At 35.3% G+C, this 24,079-nt stretch overlaps 1 protein-coding gene across 1 annotated transcript in view; it reads right to left on the minus strand.

Annotated features, from left to right (window-relative positions):
* LOC145680194 (retinoid-inducible serine carboxypeptidase-like) overlaps positions 1-24,079 on the minus strand; it is a 74,765-nt gene that overhangs the window by 36,194 nt on the left and 14,492 nt on the right. Inside the window, exon 2 of the mRNA XM_081750447.1 lies at positions 16,255-16,487. Coding sequence (XP_081606573.1) covers positions 16,255-16,487 — 233 coding nt within the window. The remainder of the gene's footprint in view (positions 1-16,254; positions 16,488-24,079) is intronic.

The following is a 24,079-nucleotide window of genomic DNA, read 5'->3' on the forward strand; positions in this document are numbered from 1 at the left end:
GAAGAAGAAAATGAGGCTGGTCCTAGTGCGGTTGATATCACATCATCCAGGAAAGAAGCACGTGAAAATTTGTCAAAGCAGGTCAAGAAAATGAAACATATCTCTGATGCCACCCATCCATCTGTTGAAGTGGGAGATAATGTCATAATACCAATCCCGGATGCGGACAGAGCAAAGGCGGATTTTCGGAATGTCATTGGAGTTGTTCTAGAAAAAATGAAGATCTGCACAAGATTGGAACCAAGGATGGAAAGCTGGATAAATTATATTGCAGGTAAGTTTTCTGTCTTTTATGCGCTCCTTATTGATAGAATTTGTATTAACGTCCTAAACAAGCTAAGGAGCTTCTAACGACGGGACCTACAGGTTAAAGTGGGATCCGAACCATTGCTCGGGTTTGTATCCGAGGCGGAGGGCTCCCAGCGGGATTTAGAGCCCGCGACCACGTCCGCAGAAGGCCTTAAGCATTTTCATTTAAGGCCTTTAAGCATCTCTGGTACACGCCGGGATGGGGTACGAGATGGCATATGGGAAGGAAGTTGGTTAAGGCCTAGTTTTATAGGTACTATCACGTTCTTTGATTGGTATGAGAGGGATAAAAGCTGGAAATCCTCAGTCAGGATGGTAGGCCGCTGGACGCGAACTTGCGACCTTCCGAATGCGAAGCCAGCACTTTACCAACTGATCTATGGCCGCTCGGTAATTAAGAGCTATATTGTATATGTTAACGCTGTTGACTAAGCTCCCCACCACTTTCTTTTCTTTCTTTCTTTCTTTCTTTTTCTTAAGATTGTGGGAAGTTGTAGGTCACTATCACAATTTTGGATAGCAAGCAAGATAGAATTTAATAAGTCTGTGATCTGAAAGGATTATTCCTGTAAACAACTTATTTTTTTGTTTAGATTTTTGAGTAGTCAGCGTGTGACATCATTATTCACAGCCATTCAAATTTCTATACAGAAAGTAAATTGTTTACAGCGCTGATCCTTTTAGATCATAGAATTACTTAAATTCTGTCTTGCTTGCTTTCCAAAATGGTGATAGTGACCTACAACTTCTCACAATCTTCAAAAAACGGAAAAATTAATGGGGAGGAGCTTGGTCAACACCCTTAACCATAGATGTTAGTGTTTTATACGTATCTGTAATATTATTATTAACCGAAATAATGATGGATTCTTCACATCATTTTATGTCAAAATAATTTTCTGTTATAATGTCCATTATGTTTTTCGGAACCGATTTAATAATGTGTAATCCATCTGTTGTTGTCTGCTGTGTACTCACCAGTAGATTGATAACATGTCACGAACTTGATCCCGGGAAAAGACTGTTGTTTAGCTTGTGAAACCGGTACTCGTGAAATGTGCTTTAGTGCATAGGCGTTTTTGTAGGAAATACGCAGATTAACTAGCGGTGTTTCTCTGAAATACTAATTACGACGAGTGTGGAAATTGTGCGTTAAAATACATTATTATTTTGTTTTGAAAAGTCATTATTATTTTTTATATAAGTGATTCAGGATTCCCACACCATGTGATTAAACAAAATGTGTCTGTTGTAGGTCTGAATTCGACATTTGCCACGAGCAGTTCCTGACACCAGTCGAAGTACCAGATACTGAAATTTCGTTGAGAACTGCAGCCAGGAAAGCAGCATTAACCCCACAAGGGTTCACACGTTGTGCGTGCAAGAAAGTATGTATTTCGAAAAGATGCTTGTGCAAGAAGAAAGGTTTTCTCTGCAACTCAAAATGCCATGATAGTTTACCTTGTGGTGGGTTACATGCACAGGACCGACACGGCGTAGGATCGACACGGCATAGGATCGACACGGCATAGGATCGACACGGCACAGAACCGAAACGGCACAGGATCGACACGGCATAGGATCGACAGCAGAACTTTCATACGATCGAAATAATAAAAAATACATTATTTTATAATTACGCAATATTAAGTAACAATTATTTTCTCAAGGATATATAGGAGAGAACCGTCATACGATCGAAACGGCATAGGAACGAAACGGCGTAGGATCGACACGGCATAGGACCGAAACGGCACAGGGCCGACACGGCATAGGACCGAAACGGCACAGGATCGACACGGCACAGGACCGAAACGGCATAGGATCGACACGGCACAGGATCGACACGGCACAGGATCGACATTCTGTAGGGTGGTCAACACTTTCTGAAAATATCAATATCGCATATCCCTCACCTTGAATTTGTGGATATAAAAAATTGTAAGGATAAATAATTATAATGGTCTATTTTTTTAAAATATATATATATATATATATATATACAAATTGTATAAAAATATTGTGCGTAATATATCCATGCCGTAATAAATACACCTTTAATTTTGTGATATTAAAAAAAAAAATACGCTAAATAACTCCAATAGTTGATTCGAGGTTTTCAATACCGAATAAATAATATTATTTGTCTGATATTTTTATAATGCTGTAATTTTTTATGTATACTAAGTTGTATGTACATGTAACTGCAATTTTAAAACTGTAGGCTTAGAATTTGCGTTTGGATTTTTTTTTTAAGCGAAGCAATGCACCTATGTTAAGTTGCCTCCTTTCAAATTTCGAATTGAAATCGGAAGCCAATCGTTTGTTTTTCGTTTGTTATTGACTTTTTTGAAGAAAAATAGTAAAAATCGTATCTTTCTTAAAACATAAAGAGATGTTTACAAAATAAAGTTGGTATATGGCCAAATTTACCCTTGTTCCTCCACTTAAAATTTTGATTGAAAATCAAAATCAATTGTTTGATGTGCGTATGCTACTAATTATTTTGAAAAAGAATAGTCTGTTTCGAAAAACATAAAGAGTCTTTTCAAGAGAAATGGGTGATGGAATTTCATATTGGCTCCACTTTAAAGTCTCGAATCAAAACCGAAGCCAAGCGTTTCTTATTGGTTGTTTTTAAGAGCAAATCGCTTGTTTCGAAAAAATAGAGAAAGAGATTTACAAAATAAATTTAGAATGTGATCAAATTCAACCTGATTCCTTTACTTACAAATTTCGATTCAAGACCAAAATCAATCGTTTGATATGGATTTGTTGTTGCTTGTTTGGAAGAAAAGTAATTTGATTCGAAAAACATAAGAATATAATTAAGAAATAATGTTGATGAAGGTGATTTGTTTCGGGGCGGTTTGCTTATTTTGAAGAAAAAATCACTTGTTTCAAAACAACCAGTAAAATATATCTATTTCCAGGATACATTTGGTGGTCAACTTCATACTGTTTTTTCTGCTTTTAAATATCGATTCAATACTCAAGCTAATAACATGTTTTCCTTTCTTATTGATTGGTTTGAAGAGGAAATAGTTTGTTTTGAAAATTATTAAGAGTCATTTACAAAATAAGGTTGGGTGGGCCAACTTTTTGGTGGTATTTCAAATTTCGATTTAAAATCAAACTCAATCATTTATTTTTCGTTCGTTATTGATTGTTTTGAAGAAAAACTAAGAGCCATTAAAGAGATTTTTATAGTAAAGGTGGTCACCTTCACAGGGTTCCTGCACTTCAAATTTCGTTCAAAGCATAAAACGGTTAAAATAATAAGAGAAACACAATCAGTACTCTACGCAAATGTTTAGGGGGTTCAGGGGCTTTAGGAACACAAGTTTATATAATATCAAGTGTTTATATATATAAACGTGCTAATATGATAAACGTGCTTAATTTTGCATAATACCTTGCTCAAGGGGGGTTTCAAAGTCCTTAATCCCTTTACTTCAGTACGCCACTAAACATCAATTATAAGTCATTCGTTATCCAAATTGTACTTCTTGTACTGATTCAATCCTTAATTTTAAAGTTCAAAATTATATGAGCACTTATTATGCTATTGGAAAAGAGCACATATTTTATGACAGTGCAAGGTAGTTTCTTGTTTTAACAATTGAAAGAAAGGAAAACACCAATAAAAGTAATAATAATACCTGACACGAATTCCGATAGTAAATCATATTTTATTATCTTATTTGAAACTTTGAGAAAATTGAAGGTCTACACCGAATACAAATTGGATAATAAGCAACGCTTTATAATTGCTTGATAAATTTCAAATTGAGAACAAACAGAGTGATACTGTTTAAAAGAAAGACTGGATAAAAACAAGAATTTTAGGAATGATCTAAAAAATGGATCAAAGTATTATGATCTTGGCTAATATTAATTTTTGGATCAGTTACCATAAAATATTCGAACGGTCTTGAAATCGAGTTTTCTCCAGATATGTAGTTCTCCAGGTATAAGGAGTACAAGAAAAATTTCGATTAATTAAATATTTTGGATTTTTTTTTATAACGGGCCACAAAATTTTTGGACGGTCCCTAAATCGACTTTTCATATTTTTTACGCAATAAGCATATCACACTGAGTTAAGTGATATCTTGGGTTGGGTTACACTATATGTAGTTCTCCATATATAAGACATACAATAAAATTATTGATTGAATGAAATATATTGGACTTTTTGGATCAGGGGCTACAAACGTTTGGACGGTCCCTAAATCAAGGTTTCGTATTACTTTCGGAATAAGCACATCATGCTGAGTTAAGTGATAGTTTTGGTTTGGCTGCACTATATGTAGTTCTTCAGATATAAGACGTACAAGATTTTTTTTTTTTATTGAATGAAATATATTAGATTTTTTGGATCAAGGGCAACAGAATTTTTGAATGGCCCCTAAATCGAGCTTTCGTTTTATTCAGGCACTAAGCACATCATACTGAGTTCAGTCATAGTTTAGGTTTGGGTACACTATATGTTGTTCTCCAGATATAAAGCCTACAAGAAATTTATTGTCTGAAATATATTGGATCTTTTGATCCAATAATAGTCCTTCATCCTCCATTTATACATTAAGCAAGTAACAGTATAACGTGTACATTACGTGATACACTTTGTATTTTATGGTGTAATGTTTAATAATAAATTATTAACAGAATACCCGTTCTTCGCACGGGGAGAATAGTTTCATTTTGAGCATAAAGGGCAATGGAATCTGAGTATGGATTTAAACTGCATCGGAAGTGTTACTGTTCGTCTGAGTGACTCCAAATACTATTTCATCGACACTAATATCGGTATTATTTTTTATCATTATATATATAGTGTGTAACTTAATTAATGTAATGAACGTCTGGAGGTGATTTCTGGACTCGGAAGAAGAATTTAAATGAAACGAAGTCTTTAGCTTATCATAATTATAACTTCTATGCCAATGGTAACGGATGATCAATCAACGGCTTCCTGTTCAACTTAAGAGTGTGTAAAAATGAGAAAAAAATAACTTTGATCCAGAGTAGGTTTATAATGACTGTGCATAAGACAGTCAGGGGCAAAAGATCATGTACGATGAACTAGAGTATAAGGGATTCTTCACATAACAACAGTGATTCCCACAAATTATGTGAATATAATTTGAGCCAAAGTAAGCTAGATTAAAAGATTTCCTCCCCGTAATGCGTAAATTCGTGGAAGATAATAACTACGAGTACAGAAGGAATGAAACTCGACGATACTCAAGGTTTTGCGCGTGTTGCACAAGGAAGGAAAGAAATACAATTTCAAATTATCGATTTATTCTGTTTCGGAGAAGGTAGGATAACTGAAATACTCAGAGGTACCTTGTACAGTATTTGTGCAATGCAATATGTGTACACGAGACAGCTATGAAGAATAACAGTTCACAGTCTGATATTGTCGACCGTTGACCGCATTGCAAATATGACATCGGCGAAGCAAATTTTTCCGCGTGTGATCAAGCACATCTGAAATTTCGTAGATGATTGCCGCAGCTATATTACATCGAGCTACAAGTTCTTCGACTGTCGTGGCCGGAGTTTCATACGTATCCCCGAAATAAAAAATCAAGCAGCGTGAGGTAGAATGAACGAGGTTGTCATAACACAGGTTTTTCTCTCCCAATCTGGGAATGTTTCATTTAGGTAAGTCTGCATATTCCTGTCAAAATGTGCAGGTGTACTATCATACTGAAATCACATCTGCTGTCTTATGTTCAAGGGCACATGTTCTATCAATTTTGGGAGAAAATTACGTAAAAATAAAAGATACGTACTCCCACACAGGCAGACCGATAATAAATAAGATCCTACCACAAAATTATCCACCACACCACACCAAATTTCTGCTGCTGATCGTTTACTAGAGTTGCATGTGGGTTTTTACGCCATACACATGATAGTTTCAAGACGGTTTTGATCATTCGACGTACGCTGTCTTCAAGTTCAGCTGTCCATATGGGGCTATTTCCTCCGATTTCACGTACGAGAAACCGAAGGGACCCCTCTCTCGAAGTCGAATATGGAGGCGTGGAAAAATACAAGGAAAGTTACTCTCTTTTGAGGGCGACGGTCACGATATAAACGCCTCACTTCTGGGCTATTGCCCTTTGCTACTCCATAAATGAGTTGCATATCTGCCAGCTCGTGGACAGGGTAATCTTCCATCGCGCAGGCGTGTACAGGTTAACACAATCAATTTTACTTAAACACCAACGTCTACACTTTTACACGACCTTAAATACCTGGACACAACCCTCTACCGTTGAACACAACATTTCCCATCCTGTTATACAGCAATTACACGTGTAACAGTAGAGCATCTGACTATGTATATCACTCACAAGTTGCGTAGATGCTTATTACAACTCAGCCATGCTAACTGAAGCCATTCCACAATAAAACTTCAAGACAGCCTTCTGTAAGCCACTCGCAATTGGCACACAAGGGACGATAGTTCCGTAGGTATTCCTCCGTGTAGGTATTCCATACAGCTCTAAGGTATGTACATTAGAATGTCGAAAAAAGACTATCCTTTTTTTTAAATGTACTTTCAACGAGCTTCCTTTGAGAAAATTTCTCCGGCAATGATAAAATCAAAATGTAAGTGGTCTACACTAGGATAGTATTTTGGTATATTCACAATAGCAATGAAGTTTTTCATAGCTCAGGGAAAAGTTGAGGTTTGCCAACTCGAAGGAAGGGGAAAACGCCATCAAAAGTATTCCTGGGAGAAGATTCATCTAACGGATAAATCAAGTATACTATTCCAGTGCACTTCTTGGTATCGTTATGCAACGTGTACAACATCCCTTGTTTCTCCACTTTTGTTGCTTCTGTGCACAGAAGTACCATATTCCACGGAATTACATATTACGAGGAAGAAACCGTTTAATGCAGCTTACTTTTGCCCCATATCTATTCACACAATATTTGGAATCCCTTGGTCATGTGGACAATTCCTTGTACACTCGTTCATCACATATGATCTTTGCATTTTTCGATGTTATATTTATTTACATGCCGCCTGACTGTCCTATGCACAGTCGTTTTAAACCTAATCTGGATCAAAGTTATTTTTCCTTTTTCACACACTCTTGGACAGGAAGCCGTTCATTTATCATCCGTTACCATTAGCCTAGAAGATATAAGTGTGATACGTTAAAGACTTCGTTCCATTTAAAATCTTCTTCCGAGACGTCATTATGTACTGAGACAAAATAGATGAATCACACATGTGTATCTCTCTTTCTTTCGAATTCTGAGTGTTCTTCTAACTTGAACGATGCACTATTATTTTTTAATGTTAAATCTTGTACTTGATTGATCATTTCTTCATTCAACGTTTGATAAAATACTCAAAGGAATACTCCAGTTTCTTTGGAAGTCATCCTTGCATCGTCACTGTACACTAATCGAATCTACGACTAAAAACAATGGACATTCTTTTGCCCGACTTCAATCCGACGTTTTGTTCATGAGTTATGGCGGTTTATACATTTTTCCGACAAATTTTCGGGTGTTACACCCAGGTTGTTGTATAGTTTTTGTTTTATTTCGGTGTCAGGAATCACCTAACGACGTTTGTTATATTAATTAAGTTACACCCTATATATATACGGGCGCCATTTTATGTATTAAAAAAACCAAATTTGTTTAGTAACGTAAATAGCTAAACTATGAAAACGTATTTACTAGAGAAACACTTTTTAGTTCTTGTAATAATTTTCTCTCAAACAAACTGAAGGTAAATATATACCAATAAATCAATACAGCTATATTTTAGAAAATGAAATGAAATCTTTGAGTTTTACGTCCCACGGTTATGCCGGTTAGGCTGAAGGAGACGGTGATTATGAGAAATGAATGAAATGGTGGAATGAAGAAAGTGGGAGGAAACGGGAGAACCCCGAGAATATCCACGCACACGGCGTTTATCGACCACAAAGTTCACTTGGCGGGAGCAGGGTTTGAACCCGAGACCCCATGCACCAGGGGTGAACGCTCTACCACTGACCCACCGCGGCTCCAGCTATATTTTAGAAATACAATAGGCACTGATTTTTCGAAGACTGCTCTAATACATAGGAACAATCAAATTTGTAAATAGAGAGTTTTCTTTTTAAATAAAACAAACTGAATTGCTTAAACTGCGCTATATCGATTGGTTTCAGCATCTGATTTTTTAAAAATAAATAATTAGCAGCACGAAAAATTCCTATATTATCTTCGAAAATAGACCTACATGTTAATTGCTTTACTGGCTTTATACATTTTTTTTTTTTTTTTTTTGAAAAAGTGATTGTAGAGGAAGATGGGGCTAGTTGCAACAATTTTCAGGTCTGTTTTTTTACTCGAAAATTATTATAGATATAAAAACTATATTGAGTGTACTAAAAGGTACATGCCTTAACTACATACCAAAAAAAGAGAAGTGCAAAACATCGAACGGCAGTTTTGATAGCATCCACTTTTTGAACTAAGTCCGACTGTTGACACTTGTCCCACCCATGGGGTAAATTGCAACATCATCTGGGATAAGTTGCAACAATCGGACTTGATTCAGAAATTTAATGCTATCAAATCTACAGCTTGAACATCGCTTCACTCATTTTCACTGTGGCAGTCAATGTCTATAATCTATACAGATGTAGTATGGATTTCTCTCGGAACACGACCAATGAGACAACTTCTCACAACATAAACACTGTACCCAGTCTTCTTCTGTATCCTGTTCTTCGTACGGTTCTTCAGAAACCAAACAGACGACTTGAGAATAAATTCTTCTCAGCTGATGATTTTACGTTTTCGGTTGCTTTTAGATGCTTCTTTTTAATTTCGAAAGTACTTTTTTCTAGAGTGTCTGTGAGAATAGCACATCTCTTCCTTTTCCGAGCTGTCAGTTTTCTAGTTCCAGATTTTGGATAGAACCATACATGTTCAGGAGATCATCTGAAGGATTCTACACTATCTTCTTAGATGCATTTGCAGGTGATCCATGAAGCTCACTTTGACCTGCAGTCTGAAGTTCTAACTGAGAAGATGAAAGGAAACAACTACTACTAGGCACTGCAAGCAATAAGCCATCACTGTTGTCCTATAATAATAATAATAATAATAATAATAATAATAATAATAATAATAATAATAATAATAATAATAATAATAATAATAATAATAATAATAATGGAATAATAAGCCAGCAAGTTTTTCTAGAGGGCCTTCATTTTTACAAACTAAAAACAAATCAAAAGTTTCTTTCAAGATTATGAAAGAATTAATCACACATAGATACATATGTATTTCAGAAGTACATATTATTATTATTATTATTTTTATTATTATTATATTATTATTATTATTATTGTTATTATTATTATTGTTATTAATATTTAGTAATAGTAGTAGTAGTAGTAGTAGTAGTATAGTAGTAGTAGTAGAAGTAGTATATTTCATATATGCTACATTTCTGAGACTTGAGTCTTGATAGTACGTGAAGTTTAAATCAAAGGTTATGTTACGGACGGCAAATGATGGCTTAACACCAAAAACATATTCTGGCCGGGACCGGAGGTTAGTCTGTTTTATGTTTATTAAACGTGTTTAATAATTACAGCAAATGAAATATGTTTATAATAGAATGTGAAAGAATACAGTTTTAAAAGAATTAAACTACGTCAACATGTTAAAATAATTAAAAGAACCTAATTAATCAGCCACTTTGTACTCTCGTTTGCTTAACTGGATGAACCGAGGCCTAAAGGAAAAAGAGTTTTCTGCCCAAATCTCATAAGCAGTGGGATATTTTAATATTATAGAAACTGACCCTCCTTTCGCTTAGAAGTGTAATTTTCAAGACGCTGAAACATATAGTATTTTATTACTTTTAGTTAAAAGTTCAAATGCCGAGTTTCACGCATCTAGCTTAAACAAATCCTTCCTTAATTTATTTACATATTTTCAGAGTAAGTAATGGGGAAATCGAACATAAAAAAATGTGCTCCCTTTGCTCTTTCCCTTTTATGTGTTCAGTTTTCAATTTTCAGTTTTTTTTTTTTTTTTAATAGGAAAGCTTATATGCCAAGTTTTATTTTACTAGCTTTAGAAACTTGCGAGATACACTACCCTTTAAAAAAATCTTACCCCACCCTTTTTACGATACTTATTTCCAAAAATTCTTTCTTATGTACTGCTTTCATAAGAAAATTATATATCATAACTAAAATTTATCGACTCTACTTGTAGTAGTATGCCCAAAAATCACTCATCTTTACTCTTTTATATAAGAGTACAGAAGATAAATACAGTCAAACAAATGGACTTCCATGAACAGTTTCCGATTTCTTATAACTAACTTATTCGTACATTTCCCACAAGCTGTGGTTTTAAATTTACGCTCTGTCAAGGTCCAGGTTTCAAAAAGAAAGTAACTGGAAATACAATAATATTATGTATTTATGTACATGTGTAATATGTATAAATTTATTGTCTTATTGAAGCTTTCGTAATCTGAAAATAAACTTTTGATTTGCTTTTAATATATAAAAATCAAGCTCCCCTAGAAAAAATTGCAGGCTACACCCCTAAATGACTATGTAGTAATTTCTGCAAAAATGGCACAGGACCTAAAATTTAGGTCTAGTGCCTATATTTTTAGGACTTGTGCCGTTTAGAACTTATGAATGTCACCCAATGTATTGCATAGTAAATGTTCTTTGTTCAATTTTAAATCTACTGCGTTCTTTATATATACCGTTGGTATTTAATGTTCACTCGTGAAATGTCTAGTGAGCTTTTGTCTTAATTAAGTAAACTTTGGTGGATTTTTGTCTTACTCTTAATAAAATTCGCTCCACACAGTATATATTGAAATTCTGAATGTTTTCTTGCTTTCAGAAGTCTGGTAAAATATGCTTTTTAAACATTTTTTCAATTTTTTATTTATTTATTTTTGTTTTAGGAATTTGTCTTGGGATTCTCGTATCTCCATTCGAAAGAAATGAATTTCTTAACTAATTATGTAATTAATTCTTAGATCGAAATAAGTTGTATTATGTAATTCACGTATAAGTGCAGAACAGATAGTGATAATAATAATCTTAGTAGTACAAATATAGCTGTTATTGTTGGAATTAGCTACGTTCGTGACATTATTGCCAACTAGTTGCTGCATCGTCGCAATTTCGTGGGGTGGTGGCGAATTTCAGAACTAAAGCAAGTGAATGAAAAAGGCACAAGACCTAAACGGCAGAAGTCCTAAACGCCAGAAGTCCTAAAAATCATATCGCGGCACAAGTCCTAAACGGCAGAAATCCTAAAAATCATACCGTGCCACAAGTCCTAAACTGCAGAAGTACTAAAATTCAGGTCTAGTGCCTATATTTTTAGGAGTTCTGCCGTTTAGGACTTCTGGATGACACCCGACACATCATGCTGCCTCAGTGATGGTTTGGTGGGGAGTGAGCTACTCAAGCACAACCCAGCTGTATTTTTGCGAACAAGGTGTTAAAACATCTGCCAAGGTATACCAGAACACAGTGCTAACACCTATAGTGTAACCACTATCTGCTACCATGTTCCCTGGAGAAAGGTGGACCTTCCAACAGGATTCCGCTCCAGGCCACACAGCGAAACCAACTTAGGACTGGCTGGCGCGGAACGTCCCTCACTTCATTTCTACCACTGATTGGCCTTCTAGCAGCCCGGATCTTAACCCGTTGGACTACAAACTTTGGGCAGTACTTCAGGCAAAGGTCTGCCATAAACGGCATCCATCTGTTGACAGTCAGAAACAATCTTGGCCCGAGCAGTGAACAATTTTCCCATGGACAGTTTTGGGTAAGTTACATGTAAAAATGTAACGCGTTACAAGTTACTTTACTTTTTCCTAAAATGTAACGCGTTACTTGCCCCCAAAAAGTAACTGTTACTTTACTTCGAAAGTAACGCGTTACTTTTAGGTCTGAAACTTAGAATATGTGAACAAATGTTATCACTTCAGTTTTCCGTACTACTATTACTATCGCTTTTATTATTATTATTATTATTATTATTATTATTATTATTATTATTATTATTATTATTATTATTATTATTATTATTATTATTATTATTATTATTATTGCCCTTTCTGAATTGCTTTATGTAAATGCAAGGACACATTTTTACTTGACAGCTATAAGTTATGAATATTTTCATATAAGGTAACATTGGCTAAAATGCCATACTGCGTTACTCGTAGGGATGGGCTAGGGTAACCAGACGTACTGATTTTCGCAGTACAGTACTGTTTTTCAAAGAGCTGTCCTGCGTGTTGCGAAGATGTCTAGGAAATCGAGAAATATCCTTCTTCTTTAAAATGTCCTGCGAAATGTCCAGAGTTAATTTATTTGCAATATCTTAATGTTTCATTCTTTATTCACAATATTTTGAATCAAACACACTCTTTTCCTGAATGATGAACCGCTGTGTTTTTTAACACTCCTCAGAAGACTAGGGATGGAGAACAATCAACAAACCATTTTTTACAATACATCGCTTTTACTGAGAAGGCCTTGTTGAGATATCGGTAAAGTAGGAAAGGTTTCTTAATGAACTTATGACAGTGATGCTAACCAAGTTAAATAGAAGTTCCTTTGTGCCGGTCTAAATTTTCTTTCATTTCTTAAAATAATACCACGCTTCGAAATTTATTATTATTATTATTATTATTATTATTATTATTATTATTATTATTATTATTATTATTATTATTATTATTATTATTATTATTATTATTATTATTTAGCCCAACACGAACTTTGACTGTACGTTCATAAAATAAACCAATTTGTTATTCATCAAAGCATTTGGAGTTGTGTTTAATTCCTTTAATAATTTTGTTCAGTGCTTCTTCTTAACAAAAATGTTCATTAACTTAAGGTTAACATTAATTGAAATAATGATATGCGTATTGCTGACGCAGTAAGATATCATATACAGTACTATTATACTTGTGTCCTACTTTTCGATTGTTAGAATGTGGTCATCCTACGATGGGCACGAGTGAGTACGAGCGAGTATTCTTTATAACTCGATTCGACTAAAAACAGACATCTTTGAACGCGATTCGAAAAATTTCCTCCAACTCGACTCGAATTCGGGTCGAGTCGAACCAAATCTGGTTTGTAGTTTCGAGTATTCTCTTCAAGTATCTTGCATAGACAATATAGGTTATCAATGATACTAGTACTACTACTAGTACAACTTTTATTATTATTATTATTAATAATAAATAATAATTATAATTATAATTATAACAACACTGTGTTTAAACATGAAAGAAACGCGGTCTGTGTTTGAATACTAAAAAACTAGTTGATTGCTAACCTCGGTAGTCGTGAATTCTAGGAGTCAAGGATATTGTTCACGAGCTTGTGAATTTGGGTTGAGGGTTTAGGTTGAGTATTCGGGCTCGAGCCAAACATTGTTAAAAGTTATAGGGCACTGGCCAAATATCTTCAAAACTGTTCGGCCCGGGTTTACAATTGTAAACAACTTGAGCAGCTGGGCTCACAGCTCACTCACTATGGACCCGAACCGAGAAGTGAGCCGAGCCAACAGCTCACCGAACCGTGTCAGCAAGAGCCTTCGGCCCAGATGAGCCAAACCGAGCAGATGGTTCATCCAACCAAGCCTGCTCGAGCCGATGGCTCACCCCAAGCGAGCCGGCTCGAGCCATCGGCTCAGTTATTACTTCCCAACTGAGCTTCTTATTAAAAAAGTCTCTTGTGGTCTCGATATCGAGACGAGAAGACATGCGAGCATGTTTCCTCTAGTGAGCAACATTAAAAGTATTCCATATTACTACTTAGCTTACATTTCTCATGGCTTTCGCTTTCTAGTGGAATCAGGCCATGATTTCAAAACGAGTTAAAACGTAATAATAATAATAATAATAATAATAATAATAATAATAATAATAATAATAATAATAATAATATATAAGTATTCCATACATATAGAAATGCTTTTGACCAAGCACACAAGAAATTATATTTTGTCCATTTAGCACTATCATTCTTTTGTCACACAATTATTAATATTCATATAGTAAATATCTTATAATTCTTATATTTTAAAATCAATTGACAGGTCTCTGATTGCTTTTATGAGAAATAAATATTTGGTTTTATAGATACTACGCAGTGGGGATGATCGTGCGTCGTTTCGGTCCTATGCCGTTTCGGTCCTGCGCCGTGTCGATCCTGTGCCGTGTCGATCCTGTGCCGTTTCGTTCCTATGCCGTGTCGATCCTGTGCCGTTTCGGTCCTATGCCGTGTCGATCCTGTGCCGTTTCGGTCCTATGCCGTGTCGGCTCTATGCCGTTTCGATCGTACGTATTCTATGCATATAACTTGCACAGGCATAGAATCGACAGGAGTTTATAATTTGTAAGAGCACAGATTAAACAGATAATAAAATATTATTTTTTTAGGCACATGATTAAAAGTTAAATTATTTCAGAGCAGCAGCGTGAGAGCAAAACGGCACAGGATCGACACGGCATAGGATCGACACGGCATAGGACCGAAACGGCACAGGATCGACACGGCACAGGACCGAAACAGGTTTCTGAGCTGAATTGTCGGTCGTATGCCGTGTCGATCCTGTGCCGCATCCCCTGTATTTTACCTTGTGCTAACATACAAAAGCATTTTAGATATTTCTGCAAAACGGAAGTCTTTTCTGTGTATTTCTTAATAAATAAGTGTTTCTATAGAATTGTATTTGAACGACAAGGATTTACATGCTATGCATGCAAGAGGGCTTATATTTCGCAAGGTACTGCAAAAACAAAGGATTTCTATGATATTGTGAGTGCCATAATGCTTTTTAGAAATATATAGAAACATTTATGATGTTTGTGCAAAAGAAAAGTTATTTCTAAGTGTCTTAATAAATACATTTCTTCAGGTTTCACTAGTAATATTGTATTTTAATGAAAATAAATAGTAAACTGCGCATTCTTAATAAGCGTTGTCAATTTTACAATTCACTAGTTAATACTGAGTTAATACGAAAGGCTGACAAAACTAGTTTTAACTAGGGTAGTCTGGTTTCAACAGATTTCGGGTTTTGACGGTAACACATTTCAGTTAATACAAGTTTTGACTAGTAATAACACGTTTTAACTAGAAGGAAAAATAGTAAAAACTAGAACTACCTAAATAACATCGCAAATTCTAGTATTGACTAGTTAATACTAGTTCTTTCGAAGCGGCTTTGAGAAACCTAGTTTTTACTAGGAAATTCTAGTTTTACCTAATTTCGGGTTCTGACGGTAACACACACACACACACACACACACACATATATATATATATATATATATATATATATATATATATATATATATATATATATATAAGTAAATTTGTTTAAAAACATGAAAAGTGAAAAGAAATGAATTTTAATTCGTGTACTTACTTCGCAGCATATTTTGATCTTCCGATTTATTTGCTGTCACCCAAACTTTTTTAAATTTTAAGCGCATAATTTAAAGGTAACTAAGATAAAACATGTGCCCCAGATCAAGGATGTTATTTTATAAGATCCTTGCCCCAGATAGTATCTGCAAAATGAATAAACTGATAACTGTTGCCAAATCTTTTGTTATAGATCAGAAATTTATGCGTGGTTTGTATTATTTATTACGTCATATTATTGTGCATTCAACTTTATGCCCTATACGAAAATCTTTAAAAAAAACTGTTAGTTTAATTCAGTGTATTTTTCAATGAATATGACTTACTTTTGGCATTTTCATGTCTTTAGGTTTTGCACTAAACCTTCAAGAGATGTAGATGTGCTTTAAAGTTCGTTGCATCATGGTAGGTTCGGTATCAGATATCTTCGAAGGGTGAATGAACTTACCCAAGTAATTTCTCTGGGATTCAGATTGACGTCAAGAGGACCAATTTCTTGGAAATTACCGAAACCAGTAGAAGATGATCCGGGACCTCCTTGCAGCCATACGACCAAAGGACGAGATGCATAATCAGTGGATGCGGTTGTGTAATACAACCAGTAGAACATATGGGCTCCAGGACGTACTGTTACATATCCCCAGTCTTGGTCACCAGAGGCACGATTAGGTATTTTGCTTCCTGTAAGGACAGATAATTATCAACTTGAAGGAAGTATTCTACACAGAAAAAAATTGATGGTGTTAATACTTGATTTGATTTTATCATTCCTTTAAGCAGCGAGGCTATATGGGAACTGGACTTACATATTAACAAGGGAACTGAACCACATGAGGTCCCACCGGGAACTGAACCTGGATTTCACAATGGTGTTAATACAACACATTTTTTGAAACAGACCAATGGTCCCAGCATGCCTACTACTTAAGCGTGTTATTCCCGGCTGAGCTCATGTGGTTCGGATTCCACTTTAAGCTGAAGGTCGACGTTTCATAAGCTTCGCTGCTGAAACAGACGTTAAACTGAAAATCAAACCAAATCAACACAAAAGTTCCGATTAATACAGGTCTGGTATTACTGGTAAGACACAGAACTGATGTTAGATTAGCCGATGAAGTGTGAAAATAATACTGTAGTGGTGTTAAAGAACTACCGGCTATCCTAAAATTCACGGAAGAGGTAATTTTGATAGAACACAGGTTTATAATTGAAAATTGTAATTTTTTTATTGATTCTTATAGGTTATAGTTCGCTACATGGGTTATGTATGGAATACCATATTAGTAAATGGTTCCACGGCTTTGTTTTAATATACGCACTCCTTTTTGAAAATTTCCATGACCGTTTTTCAATAAATATAGCTGAATTTCATTGATACATCGCTCAATTTCCTCCTTCAAGATGTGGCTGATCATGGGTTTGTTGGCATAAATCTTAAAATTAAAGAAAAAAACAGAAAAAGCCCAATGACATTAAATCGCATGATCTGGGCAGGCAATTCTGATTACCAAAAGGCAGGCCCGTATTTATATATTGTGCGCCCCTGTGTTCTAAGTATTTTTCACCCCCCGCACAAACTTATGTCTCAAACAAGAAACAAGCTTGATTTTGCAAACATACCAGCTCCTGTTGAGTAGCAGTTTAGGTATTACAAGTTACAAAAGTTACAACGTTCTTTTAAATAGCCTAATTCTCTCAATAATGAATATGATGTGGTATTCTGCCCGAAGGTAGGTGTTTGATCCGAAGGTCCCTGGGCAAGGTGGACCCATGGTAGTTTGCCATTGCCTTCCATGGGATGATGATGCCGTACTAAGGATGGGACCTACAGCTTAACTTGGGATTCAAATCACTTGTGTCCCCACCGAGAATCGAACCCGGGACCCCTTGGTTACAAGGCAACGAGCTTAACCACTCAACCATTGAAGACACATTCTCTCAATACTGGCATGTAGCCTAATTTATTCATGTAGTTTTAAATTACTGTCTGGAGAAAATGCATTCTATTAATTATTAATCAACCGTTATGTCATTTTTTTATATTTCATAATTTCATTTTAATTATGATTGAATTTGTTAAATAATTACTCTTATCATTGTAATAGTAAAATATGGAATTTAATAAAACTAGGCTGTGTTTTCGATCTAGTTTATTTTGAACTTATCACATAATTAAAGATTATCTGGGGTTTAGTAAAAAGCATTTTATATGTATAACTTTATATGCAAAAAATTACATTAGTTTACATTATGAGTATGGACTCTTTCATATGTTTTTAACCTACTCCAACGAATAAGAGAAACTCTTTCCAAAGTATTTGAAATAAACCTTTTCTCCTATATGCATTTTCTGTTGTTGTTGTTATGTTTTAGGTTACTTGAATAATAATAATAATAAAAAAACTTCTGAAAGTATTTGCAAAAAAAAAAGTCTTCCTCCTGTATGCTCTTTTTCGTGTTAGATACCCAAATTAAAAAAAAAATCTTCCCAAAGTACAGTGAAACCTGTCTTTAGCGGAATCGAGCGGGACTTGCAAAAATTTCCGTTAAAGTCAGGTTTCCGCTTAGTGGAGGTAGACTTTTCCTTTAAAAAAAAATACATGCTTATAAAGGGGCATACTGAGAAAATATATTGCTGTACGTACATTGTTCGATTGCAGTAGTTCTTTCTTCTACGAATAAATACAAAAAAAAAAAAAAAAATTAAAATGAATACAAAATATACTATGCACACGTTTTCTTTATTTTTCTAATAGCCAAGCAGGGTTTTCTGTGTACATTGCTGCTTGGCTGCTTGACTTTCCGCATACACTTTAGCCTGAGAAATTATACTAAGTGAATCAGAATCATTTTTCCGTAAGGCAAATTTTTCAGTTCCTTTAAACTTCTGAGAGCATCTTGATATGTATTTATTCTACACTCTTCTTCGAACTCGGTATCGTATTCCTCTTCTTCCTCTATCTCGTTTTCTTCTTTCCGACATTCCGTATGATTTTTGATTAAAGTTGCGGGGATTAAGGACAATTTGTGAGGGTGAATATGAGCAGTGGTTGGGGAAGGTAAACACTGTCCAGAAATATTTAACAAAAGAACGAACATTTTATCGCAGACAGTGTAATGTATATGTCTCACAAAATGTCTAAACATCTTCTAAACGCTGTAGTCCGGAACTCAGAATTTTCCGTTAAATGTTTATTTTTCTTTCCGTTGTCCGCGTAACACAGTTTCCGCTTAATGAAGGGACTTTTTATACGTTTTGTCCTCCAAAATTCATGGGACCGTGAAATATTTCCGTTTAAGACAGTTTTCCGTTTAATAAAGGGTCCGTTGAAGACAGGTTTTACTGTATTTACAAAGAAAATGTTTTTCTCCTGTATGCATTTTCTCATATGTTTCAGGTTACTTGAATAAAAAGAAAACTCTTCCCAAAATATTTGCAAAGAAATTGTTTTTCTCTTGTATGCTTTTTCTCATGTTTTTAGGTTTTCTCGAACACAAAAACTCTTCCCAAAGTATTTTCAAAGACATTTCTTTTCCTGTATGAGTTTTCTCATGTTTTAGAAAGAAAAATCTCTTCCCAAACTGTTTGCAAAGGAATTGTTTTTCTACTGTCTGTCTGTAGCGCTTTTCAACTCGAGAATCATAACAGATAAAAACATAAATTTTAATATGTTTTAAGCTGTCAGAGGAATGATCCAAATGACCTGTTCAAGGTCCCTAGGTCACACCTGAGCTGAGATATGGGGTTGCAAAATCTCCATAAGAATAACATGGAGGCATTTTAAAAATAATCGAAAACGACAAATGTTAGAGTTGAATTCACAGTTTTTTGGGATCGCTGAGGTGAATAGTGACAGTTTTAATCCAATTCAACTTCAAGGTCATACTCCACTCTCCAGGGAATGGGAGAGATTTTAAAGGTAATCGAAAACTTCAGATATTAGTATTAAATTCATAGTTTTCGAGGTCGCTGAGTTTAACGGTATCAGTTTTCATGATGTTCAAGCTCATCCTCATCCCTTGGAATGGGGATGGGAGAGGATCTTTTTAAAAATTATCAGATAAACTATCTAATTAGTAACTATTGTAATTAGAGCGAATTAAATGCAATAACATATTTTCTCGTGATTGCGTGCGATTGTGCGGGTTGCTAGTTTTAAATATTACTTGATTTTGAATCTTTAAAAAAATCCATAATTTTGCTGACCCCTAAATTCTGCCGCCCTGTGCTCGAACACAGAATAGCACTTACCTAAATACGGGGCTGCCAAAAGGGGAAATTACACGACCAGGAAATAACTCATGCAGTAATTGAATTGATTCTCCGGCTGTATGGCATGTGACACCGTCTTGTTGTAATCATATGTAGTCCACATCCATATTTTGCAATTTAGATACAAAAAACTGCTTTATCATGTCATTATAGCAAGCATCATTAACTGTTATTGCCTGACCAGCCGCTTATTCGAAGAAGGATGGTCCGATGATGCCTCCAGCCTAAAAACAGCACCAAACAGTAATATGTTATAGATTTTAAAAAAAATCACTCGTGATTTTCTGAACCGCAAATGTCAGAGGGCCTTATGTAGAGTCGTTTTGACGCTTGATTAGAGCTATACTAAAGAGGTCGACTAAGATATGTTTCCTGCAGTAGTCAGGCCTTTAGTATAACACTAATCATACGTCAAAACGACTTTGAATAAGGCGGAGAGTGTTTAAGATGTAAATTGATTCAGTTTCCCTAAATTTTTAAATTAATCTCTTCACAGTTGATAAAGTTAAATCACTATTCCGACAATATTTTGTACAGAAACTGCAAACTGTACTTGCCAGACCCTCATTATTTTAAAAATATTTCTCAACAATGAAAACAAATTGTTCTTTCGTGTAGCGCACCATTTTTAATAATCCTAAACTGCCAGCTGTCACATCGTCTTTTTTCTTCGTTGGCAACACTTTACCGCATAAATTATACAAAATGAAAATCTTGCACGAATTTTGGGATACCCATTAAATGGATGAACGAAGGAACTCGAAATAGGAACACTGACACGGGATACCAATATACACAGTGGCGTATTTAGGGGGGGGCTTCCGGGCTTAAGCCCTCCCCGAAATCTTACTCACTATAGTAAAGTATATGAAATATCTTGCAGAATTTTCATATTTTCAGGCAAAGCCCCCCCGAAAGTTATCAAAGCCCCTCCCGAAACAAAATCGTAAATACGCCACTGAATATACAGTATATATATACTCTGTGTTGTTACTAATATCCCAGCCCCACTTCAACTACTATGATTTCGCAACCTGGGTAATTCATGCAAATTTATTAATAACATTCCGTTCCATTTTTAACTACTACATTGAAGTGCTAGAGATGTCTACCCCTGACAAAATGCCATTAATACAAAACATATTTGTTTTACTCGCCATTCACGTTTCTTTGTTATGTGTACACTTTTTTAACCCCCCCCCGCCAAGTGAACTTTGTGGTAGACAAACACCGTGTGCGTGGGTTTTCTCGGGGTTCTCTTGTTTCCTCCCACTTTCTTCATTCCACCATTTCATTCATCACTCATCATCACCGTCTCCTTTAGCCTAACCGGCATAAACGTGAGACGTAAAACCCAAAGATTTCATTAAAAAAAAACTATTTGTTAACACCGACATCTCAGTAACTATACATTTCATATTATCTCTCATTGTTTAATTCTTATTTCAATCACCTGCAGATAGGGCTGTGTCATATGGTTACGTGCTTTCCCAATTCATATGAAGTAAACTATTTAAAAGGAAGCAGTTATGGAATTCACCTCCATTACTGTATACAAATGAGAAAGACCGAGCACACATTTTGTTATTTTAAAATGGAGTCTGCAATCCTGATTGATGCTCATATGAGATTTGACAATGTAGGGCATTCATGATACTTGCTGTTACACTCTGATCACATGTTCTGGCTTGGCTCTTTCTAGGGTTTACATATATCTCAGAGCAATTCTTTTAAAAGCCTGTCCTTAGGTATAATTTAATACCACTTTTACCGTGACTGGAAACTTCAGATTTCTACCTCCTTCCGGTGGAAGGGCCAAAATGAAATAGCGCGGAGCATTTAATATATGTGGTGATTATGCGAGTACTATAGGAGGAAGACGGAGGGATTTATTCCGCGCAAAGAAATCTTGGTCATATTATTTCAAGGGCAATACAACTCCGCACAGGCACGTAGCCAGGATTTCATAATAGGGGGGAAGGTCCGGGACGAAATACTGTGGTTATCACACTAGGGGCTCGATCATTCTAAACTATTTTACTGACAACTTATATTTGTTCGTTTACCCAGGATTTCGTAATGGGGGGGGGGGGGTGAAATTAAATACTGTGGTTACACACCATGGGCTCGATCAATGCAAACCATTTTACTGGCATCATACCGATATTGATTTGTTAGGACAATAAAATGAAGATATGTTAGCCAGTATTTTAATAACAAAATATGAAGAATTCTCGAGTAAAATAATATTTCAAAAAGTATTGAAAAAGTCTTCCGAAGTCATTCGAATTCGATTCTCTTTGTCTTCTTTCTTCTTTTTCTTATCTTCGTTTAACGCCGTCAAAGATAGTAACGAGATCTCTTTTGGCAGTAAAGACATCCTATAAAATGGATTAGTGTTGCCACAAAATTGAAAATTTCTTTAACAAGTGTAGCTGGAATCTATGTTGCCAGGCCCATATTATTAGTGATTGGGGGAATTTCTTAAGTTCTACCTGAGAGTCTCTCTGATCGAACCCATTTATCAGTTGTCAATGCTCCGTTACAATAATATCCATTTCTAACTTGATTCCTCCCTGTTTCCCCCACACAAAGCTCCTCATAAGAAAGAGTAACAAAACGATTGCTGTAGCTTTTTATTTTTAACGATGATTATTATTTTTCTCGTTTCTTTTTGTTTCATCCTTCCTTAATTCGTTTTTATTTCTGGTTTCGAAGGGGGGGTCCGGACCCCCCGGACCCACCCCTTGGCTACGTGCCTGCTCCGCAGTATATTTTCAAAGTATTATGCTTAAGTTTGCGACGATCATATATAAATAATAATGAAGAAAAATACTTTTTTAATGCATTTTACTATATAGGTCTACGCAACTTTATTTTACAAGCATTTAGAAACACATTCATGTCCTTGAATTACATTTTAAATTAATTTACCTCTAGTGTTACTGTAAATGCAAGCATGTGAAGGAACAGACGAATGTGTAAGTGTTAGACTTATAATTCAAATAAATACTTATTGAATATCAATAAGTAAAAAATAGTTGATTGTCAAGTCATGTAGTGTTGGTTTAAGGCGGGAACTCACATAGGTTTAGTAAATTCAGTTCCTACTACTCTTACGAAACTTCACGCGTATATTGGAGTTCCCTTGTACGGTTGGTACACGCGGCTTCCACGTGGAATACCAGGGTTCAATTCTCGGTAGGAGAAATGTAATTAAGATAGTACGCGCCTTATTCAGTGATTTTCGCATGTGATTAGCATCATATTAAGGACCTGACTACTGCATGAAACATGCGTTACTCGAGCCCTTTAATATGGAGCTAGTCGTGCTTAAAACAACTCTGAATACAACCCAGAGTTACAAATTTGGGGTAAAAGTCGTTAAATCTAAAGAATCCCACTTCCAGAATAGCGACAAAAAATAATATTTCCGATCAGCGACTTTCCTGATGATTTTTAAATGACGATTTGGTGACTTATTTACAAATCTAGTGACTTTTGTAATGCGAACAAATCAAGCATATTAGTTGGAAGCACTTTTATATGGTCGTTTTCCTTTTACTTATTTGAATAAACCCAAGCATCAATGTCTTCGGCAAATATACAGCCTATATTGCGTGTGAAATCTCCAGAATCCCGCTTTGTTTTCTGATAGGGTATCATACGTTTTGCCTCAAACCGAGAATAATTTTAACATTCAATGTAATTTAGTTTGCAGAGCTTTCGTTCAGGTTCACAAATAATTCAGCATTACCAATTATCTAAAAGTTCAAGATATAGATATAGATAGATAGATAAAGGAGACGGAATATCACGAATAATTTTTAGCGACTTTTCACCCAGATAGGAGTCATTTCACCTCACATTTAGACTTTTATGTCAACTTTTTGGCATCACTGATACGGCCATTCATGTTTTAGCCCTGAAATGAGTGGTCGAATGAATGCATACTTGAATTTCAATACATCATGAAAATATTATTGTACTTCTATTGTAG

This window comes from Thermobia domestica, chromosome 3 (assembly GCF_964235325.1).
Source record: "Thermobia domestica chromosome 3, izTheDome1.hap1.1, whole genome shotgun sequence".
NCBI classification, from domain to species: domain Eukaryota; kingdom Metazoa; phylum Arthropoda; class Insecta; order Zygentoma; family Lepismatidae; genus Thermobia; species Thermobia domestica.